Raw genomic sequence first — 9562 nt, 5'->3', positions numbered from 1 at the left:
TTTTTTTGAGACAGAGTCTTGCTCTGTCACCCAGGCTGGAGTGCAGTGGCATGACCTCAGCTCACTGCACTGCCTCCTGGGTTCAAGCAATTACAGGCGCACGCCACCACACCCCGCTAATTTTTGTATTTTTAGTAGAGACGGGGTTTCTCCATGTTGGCCAGGCTGGTCTCAAATTTCCGACCTCAGGTGACCCATCTGCGTCAGCCTCCCAAAGGGCTGGAATTATGGGCATCAGCCACCGTACCTGGCCAGATGTCCCAACAATTAAAAGTTGCCAGCTAATCAAAATTTTAAACACTGTATGAACCAAATAAACCATTGCTGAGGGCAGATGTGGCTCCAGACTACTGTTTTTTACCTTCTCTTTTACATCTGTCAGATTTTCTCATTCCTACTCTTGATATTTAAGAAGGTTCAAAAATATTTTCTGACTGAAGGAATTAAGAACCACAAATCTAATTACAAATATAACTGTCATGTTCCTCATGTGCTGAAGCTCGCACACATGAACCAAAAAGCAAAAAGAAAAATAAAGTTTGTTACCTCTTTTATTTTGAAATATGCCTGGCCCTTGATTTTGGCAGCAATGCTAAGAACTTTGTTATCAAAAACAAACTGAACGAAAGCTTTCAAATTAGGCCAGAATATCAGCTGAGTGTTGCTTAAAGAAGATATTATTTTCCAAGCCATGTCAAAAGACTCTATGCAGAGTGATTCAGAGGAGGTCAGAAGCTGGTAGGGGAAAAAAAAAAATACATACTTTATTCCGAAACTTTGTTCGCCATTCCTCTAGTTACACTTCAATTTATGTTTCACTCTATCTTACCTTGGGAACCAACACTTTCATGCAATGGAACACGGGTAAAACTTGATCAGAAGAAAGCACTGTGAGGGCTTCCAGTGCAGACTGCAAAGTCCTTACTGGCATCTGAACAGCAGGTAAAAACGGTTCCAGAATTTCACTCCCTGTGGTTGGTATAAGGGTGTGATATTTTTTCAACAGGAAAGAGAGGCACACCCACTGATCATGAATATATTGTGCAACTATTTTTCCCCATCCTTGGGAAGATGATGATTCTTCCAAAACACTGAAATTAAAAAAAAAAAAAAACAAAAAAAACAAAAAAAAAAACACTGAAATAAAGTTACTAGGCCATTCTTCCCCAATTTGCCTCCACGACTTTTGCATGTAGCACACTATCCTTCTAAAGGTGTGAGTGTACAGATATAAACGGTCATTATCCAACAGGCTATCTACCAAAAACTAAGGAAACCCCATAAACCTTAATTTTCTAACTTCTCTGAAAGTAGGCGCTTTTGCTCATCTTAAATGATTCAGTGAAAAACTAGACGCAGAAAAGTCGGCAAGTCTCCAGTAACAGAGATGAATAAGGTTATATTACACTTTCATCCTGAATGGAGCTTCAGCTCCAAAATTCTATAACTCTATAAGCAATGTTGGGCAATCATGAGCCCTTGATGACAACAACAGAAATGGCTTTTTAAGCCTTAACCTTCCCTGTACCTGCTGCACTCTGAGGGGTGGGCAAAACTGCTCTGCTCCTCTGCATGGGGCTTCTGCAGCGTCTGATTGAGCTGAAGAGAGGAAAGGAAGCTTTCCATGGGCCCAGCATGGAGAGAGTCCAGCTGCAGCTCAGGCTTCTGGTCTATGGCCTCACACACCATGGCCAAGGCAGCCATGCTCACTACTCTCTGAATCTGACTTCCAAGTGTTGGCTCCTGAAAAGGAAATGTGACAATGATTTATTTAACATGCACAAGTCTTAATCAGTAAGGACCTGAGTTGCCAGTCTATGGAAAGCTCAGGCTCTCCTTTTCCCTCTTCCTGTCTGCTCCTGAGTATCAGGAGAAATGAAGGGAAACACAGCACACATCATTCACTTTCACTACTTCTCTACAGATTGGCAGTGAACAATTTTAAAGTGGCAATAAGAACTCAGCAATTTAGATTAAGACAACAATGCGATCTTTTCATTTGGTAAACAAGTACCTGGAACTAGTACATGACAGATTTGGTGTGTAAGCCCTTCTCAACCTTTCTCCTACTCACATACACATCTGCATGCAGCATTCCTGTGGGTGAGCCTTATTTTAACTGTCTGCTGAAACATGTTAAAAAAAAAAAATAACAGGCTCCATGTTACAAATAATTCCTTCGATCAGCTGCACACTACTTTTGGAGAAGTCACGTAGCCCAGCAGTTAAGAGCTGGACACAGGAACCACACAGCCAAGGTCTGCTTCCTAGCTCTGTGTGACTACCAGTACGAGTGTAGACATACTACACATTAGTTTTCTCATCTGTAAAATGGGGACAGTAACAGAATCTACTTCATGGGGCTATTGCACGTAAAACACTTGGAACTCTACCTATAGGAAAGGAGGATAGCCAAGACAGCCAGGTCTATACTTAAAGAGGAAATCAACAATCTCTCACCAAGCTAGGAGTGCAGGCAAGAAGTCGGACACAGAAAACAGCACTGAGAGATTTCAGCAGCAGCTCTCTCAAATACTGCCAACCAGTAATGTCTCTAGCAGAAAGGAAATCTCTACTAATTCCATACCCTTCCCTCACTGTCCAAAAATAAATTAACCATCTCTACAGAAAAATTTTACATATCAACACTGCCAACATATAAAATAGAATTTAGTTTTACCTTTGAGCCAACTATGGTCCTTGCTAACCTTAATGTAATTCAGTGAATTACTAAAGGAAGCCGATTTTTAAGAGTAAGAGTTACTGTGGCATGGCTCATGGTTTTGTTCTACATTTAGAACTCACAATGTTCTTTCATAACACTAACAGACTACTACATACTAGATAGGATGCTGAAATATTAAGCATCTTCTTTATCATTTCCTTCTAGGATAATACAATTAAATTATTAAAGCAATCAAGTACCTTCTTTGTTTTTCTCAGTAGCCTGGACTAGTTAGACCAAGTTCAACTTTATTAAACACTTACCACATGTTAAGTGAAAGTGGCTATCTTTTATTGAGAACTTTCTATGTGCCAGGTACAGTTCAAAAGATTTAACCTATCTGAGCTTTCTTTAACTCCCACATCAGCTCTATAATCCCCATTTTGTAGGTGCAGTAAATGAGACACAAAGAGGTTAAATAATTTAGGTCACACAGTTAGCAAAAAATAAAGCCAGAAGTCAAACCTAGCAACTCTAATTCCAAAGCCTGTGTTCTTCATTACTAAGCCTTATTGTGCTATGTTTAAGAAATGCCTTGGCTGGGCACAGTGGCTGACGCCTGTAATCCCAGCACTTTGGGAGGCTAAGGAGGGCAGAGCACCTGATGTCAGGAGTCCAAAACCAGCCTGGCCAACATGGTGAAATTCTGTCTCTACTAAAAATACAAAAATTAGCTGGGCGTGGTCGTGGGCACCTATCATCCTAGCTACTCAGGAGGCTGAAGCAGAAGAATCGCTGGTTGCAGTGAGCTGATAGTACCACTACACTCCAGCCTGGGCAAAAGAGTGAAACTCCATCTCGGATTTAAAAAAAAAAAAAGAAAGAAATGCTTTGAGAACAGGTACGGTGGGTCACCCGTATAATCCCAGAACTTTGGGAGGCTGAGGTAAGCAGATCACTTGAGGTCAGGAGTCTGAGAACACCCTAGCCAACATGGCAAAACTGCATCTCTGCTAAAAATACAAAAATAACATAGCTGGGCATGGTAGCACATGCCTGTAGTCCCAGCTACTTGGGAGGCTGAGGCAGGAGAAGTGCTTGAACCTGGGACGCTGAGACTGAAGTGAGCCGATATCATGCCACTGAACTCAGTGTGGGTGACAGAGCAAGCCTCAGTCTCAAAAACAAAGAAATCTAGGAAAAGATATGTGTACATATATTCCTCCAAAAACAAGAAAGATGGAAATACACACTGTAACTAAGGTATAAAGAGCAACAGGAAAATGAAGGAGAGTGAGATACTAATCAAAGAAGACCTCTAAGAGAAAAGAGATTCCAGTTGGTCCATAAAGGAGGGACCAGATGCTGACAAGCGTCTATTGGAGGAGAGGGCACTCATTCTCCGTGGAGGGACCCAACTGAATGACAGCCTCAATGAGGAAGATATGACACGTGCTTGTGATTTGTAAAACTCTATGCAGCCTAGAGTGGTTGCAATGTCACGGCACTGTGGCAAGGAGGGGAAAGGCAGTGGACAGTGGACAGGTAGGCTAGAAAATGTGGTAGGAAGCCAAGCATGGAGGGCTCTGATGTCAGACTAATAAAATGTCCCGTACTGGACATGCTTGGGCAAAAGACCTAGCACAGGTCAAATGTCTGTATCCAAAGGTTTTAAGATCGATGCCTCTTATATGTTTAATATTACGTTAAGAGTAGCACCTGTAATCCCAGCACTTTGGGAGGCCGAGGTGGGTGGATGACAAGGTCAGGAATTCAAGACCAGCCTGGCCAAAATGGTGAAACCCCGTCTCTACTAAAAATACAAAAATTAGCCAGGCATGGTGGCGTGCGCCCATAATCCCAGCTATTCAGGAGGCTAAGGCAGGAGACTCTCTTGAACCCAGGAGGCAGAGGTTACAGTGAGCTGAGATTATGCCAGTGCACTCCAGCCTGGGTGACAGAGCAAGACTCCGTCTCAAAAAAAATAAAAAGAAAAAAAAGAGTATCAATCTTAACCACATCTTATCACCAGAGGGTATTATTTTAAATCTGAATTTTAGTAAATGCTTTGTATGGTATCAAAATAACGTGTAACAACTGAATATGTATTCCCTGTATACCTTATTCAAGATAACTACAAATTTTGAATCAGAGACTTACCTGTCCACTGCCCATCTCTTGAAGATGCTGAATCGATGCATTTTTCAAAAGAGAAATAACTCTCCAAATAGGGTTACCCCTTTTCCACCCAACCTTCAAATGCAGATTTATAAGCTCGTTTAACACCCTGAGGTATAAATGGCAACGATCCAGATCTGAAACCTAAGACAAAGATTAAAACACTTATGGGTACAAGCAAGGTCCATAATTTTCACAAAACTACAAGCCTTCAGGCAGGAAAGGTTTACCTAAAGGACTACGACAAGACACTGAGGAGAAAATAAGCCCTTTGCTCCAAGCAGCCTTCCATAACCTATGCAGAGCTAAGGACTTCCTTCTCTGTGCTTCCAAGGTGACTGTGCATTCAGCACAATTACGGTGCATTTCACGATTGAGTCATCTGTCTCCCCACCTGTGAGGGAGACCTTAGACAGCAGAAATTACCATCTATCAATTCTTACATCCCAGGGCGAGTACATCAGAAATAACAGCGATAATGGTTATAGCAATGACTACTTCCATTGTTTACAAAAGTCACTTTTCACACAAAAAAAATCACTGTCCCACTTTTGTAAGATAACGAAGTTTCAGAGAGGTGAAACAACTTGCCCAGTAGCTCGGAGCCAGTAAGAGGGACAGCATTAAATGCAAACTTTTTGACTCATGCACCTAGAATAAAATGGGTTCAGCTCTATTATTCACTAGCTCTTGTGACATAGGACAATTTATTTAACTCTTCATTACTAAGCCTTATTGTGTTAAGGTCTCATAATCCAGGCAGGGAGACAGATGACTCTATTGTGAAATGTGCCATAATTGTGCTGAATGTAGTCACTGCCTAACCTCGTCGTTGTCCGTAATATATCCATCACATGGTTTGGAAAGTATCCATTATGTTTATGACAAAACAGTCATTGACAACTTTAGCAAGAGCCATTTCTATGTTGTGTTGGTGAAAAGAATGAAAGAAAAGAAAAAGTTATTCCAAAGAGTACTTACACTATTCAGCTCATTCATGGTAAGTCTTCTGAGAATAAATTCAGAAATGCTCTCTGTAGTAGACATGACAAAGTTCTGAAGAACAGTAAACACCTCATCTGTATGGGGGAAAAAAGCATGCGACTAAAATGACAGCAGTTCTTTGGTACAAAACACACAAGATATTCTAGTAAATGTACAACTGGGCTAAGCACATGAGTGAATCACTTGCCAAAAATAAATTGCAATAATATAATAATCATTCATCTCATGGGGAAATCTAGACTTAATCTTAAAAGTCACATAGGAGTCTCAGTTCTGGATAGAATGAATCAGGGACATTCTTCCTTCTACCACTGAACACAGCTATAAAACCTGGACAGAAGACGTAAAGCAGATATTTGAAAACTCTACAAGGAAAAAGTAGCAGGTAGATTCAGAGAGAAGTGACACTGAACAGTGATCGGTTTACTGTTCCTTCCTCTGGCCCTCCTCCCAACTGTAACCAGATGCAGCAGCAGTCAACAAGGTGGGCAGCAGAACAGGTGCCAGCTTTTTGGTCAGAGAATGAAACAGGAGAACACCAGGAGAGCCGACCGTGAATACTGAGGAGATTCTAGAGAGGGAGGGATGCAGGAAAGCAGCCTCAGAAAGCTGTTTATGAACTCCTGGGCTCACCTCCAAGCTGCACGTGCATGGATCTGATGCTAATCAGCATACCACAGACTTTCAGGACTGAACACACGGAGTCGCCACTGCCCAGGTCCCAGAGCAGCCAACAGATGGAACACATGTGGCATAGGTCCAAAGAGCATGGCAAAAAAGTGAAGACAAAACTGACAGCAGAACCAGCACTCACAGAAGCTAAGTCAGAACGCGAGGCCTCAACCTAACCAGGTTGACTGTGTGCTGCATAACAGTATCAACATTCTCTATAGGATTTAAACAAGATTTGGAGTTTCATATTGTAATATTCAAAACAGCTAGGATAGAATCCAAAATTACTAAACATATGAAAAACCACAAAACCCCCAGATCATATGGAAAAAAATCTAGAGATAACACCAACAAGATGACTCAGGTATGAGAATAATTTGACAAAAATAATTAAAGCAGCTCTAATAAAAATAAGATGACAGACCTAAACCAAAACTTAAGTAATTAAATTAAATGCAAATGGTCTATACCAAAATGATAGTTAGAGACTTCAAGGTTCCTCTCTCAGTAATAGATACAAGGAATAAATAGAAAATCACCACAGACATAGAACTGAAGAACACAATGAAAACTCTTGAATATAACTGACATTTATTGAACACGTCAGCCACTATTAAAATAATATTCTTTTCCAGCGTACATGAAACGTTCACCAAGACAGACCATATGCTACACAATCTTAAAAAAATTTTTTTAAACTGAAATCATACAATGTATGCTCTGTGACCACAATATAATTAAATTGGAAAGCCGTAACAGAAAGACAATAGGAAAGTCTCCAAAGATGATCTAAATAATTCATAGGTCAAAGAAAAAGCTTCAAGGAAAGTTAGAAAATATTTTGAACTGAAAATGCAACATACCAAAATTTGTGGGATGCAGTTAAAGCAACACTTGGAGGAAAATTTACAGCACTGTCACTTCAGAAAACAAGAAATGTCTAAAAAACAATAATCTAAGCTTCTACCTTAACACTAAAAGGAAAAAAAAGTCAAAATAAACCAAATACAAGCAGAAAGAAGCAAACAAAAAACAGAAATCAATGAAATTGACCCAAAAAAAAATCTATAGAAAAACAATCAATGAAACCAAAAGCTTGTTCTTTGAAAGGTCAATAAAATGATAAACCACTAGCAAGACAGAGACAGAGACAAAGACAGAGAGAGACAGAGGAAGAGAGAGTGCACGAGTGCACATGAGTAAGTGCATGCACACACACACACACACACACACACACACACACACACAATCACTATTAGGAGTAAAAAAAGGAGCTATCACTACAGACCCTACAAGCATTAAAAAGGTAAGGGAATACTACTGACAATTCTACTGCCCCTGTTCACAGATGACATAATTGTTTACAAAGAAAATCCCAAGGAATCTTCAAACAAACAAACTCCTAGAATTAATAAGTTCTTCAGCAAGGTCCCAGGATACAAGGTCAACATACAAAAATGAATCATATTTCTATATACTAGTAACATACAGTTAAAAATCAAAATTTTATAAACTATCATTTACCACACCTTTTATAACTATTCCCCTCAAAAGAAATAGTTATAAATCTCACAAAACCTTATAAGATCTATATGCTGAAAACTATAAAACTCTGAAGAAAAAAATCAAAGACAACTTAAATAAATGTAGAGACAGGCCAGGCATGGTAGCTCATGCCTGTAATCCCAGTGCTTCGGGAGGCCAAGGTGGGCATATTTCTGGAGGTCAGGAGTTTGAGACCAGCCTGAACAACATGGTGAAACCCCATCTCTACTAAAAATACATTGGGCATGGTGGTGAGCACCTGCACTACCAGCTACTTGGGAAACTGAGGCAGCAGGATTGCTTGAACATGGGAGGTGGAGGCTGCAATGAGCCAAGATTGCACCACTGTACTCCAGCCTGGGTGACAAAGTGAGACCCTGTCTCTAAATAAATAAATAAATGTACAGAAATACCATATTCATGCATTAAAAGTTTCAGCATAAGAAAGCAATTCTCCACAAACTGATCTATATATTTAATGCAATTCCAGTCAAGATCCCAGCAAGACTTTTTTTTTTGTAGGTACACATAAGTTGATGATATAATTTATATGGAAAGGTAAAGGAGCTAGAATAGCTAAAAATATTTTTGGCCAAAAGAAATAAAAAGAATCACATTACATGCTGGGCGCGGTGGCTCATGCCTGTAATCCCAGCACTTTGGGAGGCCGAGGCGGGTGGATCACGAGGTCAAGAGATTGAGACCATCCTGGTCAACATGGTGAAACCCCGTCTCTACTAAAAATACAAAAAATTAGCTGGGCATGGTGGCGCGTGCCTGTAATCCCAGCTACTCAGGAGGCTGAGGCAGGAGAATTGCCTAAACCCAGGAGGCGGAGGTTGCGGTGAGCCGAGATCGCGCCATTGCACTCCAGCCTGGGTAACAAGAGTGAAACTCTGTCTCAAAAAAAAAAGAATCACATTACATATTTTAAGACTTATTATAAATCTACAGTAACCAAAACAGTGTGGTATTGGCAAAGGAATGAACACTTAGATCAAAAGAACAGAACAGAGTCCAGAATTACACCAAAACAAATACAGCCAAATTATTATTATTATTATCATTATTATCTTTATTTTTTGGAAATGGAGTCTCACTCTGTCACCAGGCTGGAGTACATTGGCGCGATCTTGGCTAACCTGCAACCTCTGCCTCCCGGGTTCGAGCAATTCTCCTGCCTTAGCCTCCTGAGCAGCTGGGACTATAGGCGTTTGCCACCATGCCCAACTAATTTCTGCACTTTTTAGTAGAGACAGGGTTTCACCATGTTGGCCAGGATGGTCTCAATCTCTTGACCTCGTGATCTGCCTGCCTCATCCTCCCAAAGTGCTGGAATTACAGGTGTGAGCCACTGCACCCAGCCCAAATTAATTATTTTTAAACAATTTTTTGAGCGAGAATTCACAGAGCATTCAACCCCCATTAAAGGTATCTAATTCAATGGTTTCTTGTATGGTCACAGATATGTGTAACCATCACCACACTCAATATTAC

General features: G+C 40.5%; 1 protein-coding gene across 4 annotated transcripts in view; it reads right to left on the bottom strand.

Moving 5' to 3' along the window:
• Window positions 1-9562, bottom strand: part of TARBP1 (TAR (HIV-1) RNA binding protein 1) — a 78002-nt gene that overhangs the window by 33159 nt on the left and 35281 nt on the right. For all 4 annotated transcript variants that reach the window (XR_004257950.1, XR_004257951.1, XM_032242314.1 and 1 more), the window contains exons 13-17: window positions 5825-5922; window positions 4826-4987; window positions 1529-1743; window positions 830-1091; window positions 547-735 (exon numbers count right to left, since the gene is read on the bottom strand). Coding sequence is in view for 2 of the 4 variants with exons in the window: in XM_032242314.1 (XP_032098205.1) it covers window positions 547-735; window positions 830-1091; window positions 1529-1743; window positions 4826-4987; window positions 5825-5922 (926 nt within the window). In the remaining 2 variants the exon portion in view is untranslated. The remainder of the gene's footprint in view (window positions 1-546; window positions 736-829; window positions 1092-1528; window positions 1744-4825; window positions 4988-5824; window positions 5923-9562) is intronic.

This window comes from Sapajus apella, unplaced genomic scaffold, assembly GCF_009761245.1.
Source record: "Sapajus apella isolate SASKATOON/1434 unplaced genomic scaffold, GSC_monkey_1.0 scaffold49, whole genome shotgun sequence".
Lineage (NCBI taxonomy): Eukaryota > Metazoa > Chordata > Mammalia > Primates > Cebidae > Sapajus > Sapajus apella.
The sequence above is the reverse complement of the archived record's forward strand: the minus strand, read 5'-3'. Positions and strand labels throughout refer to the sequence as shown.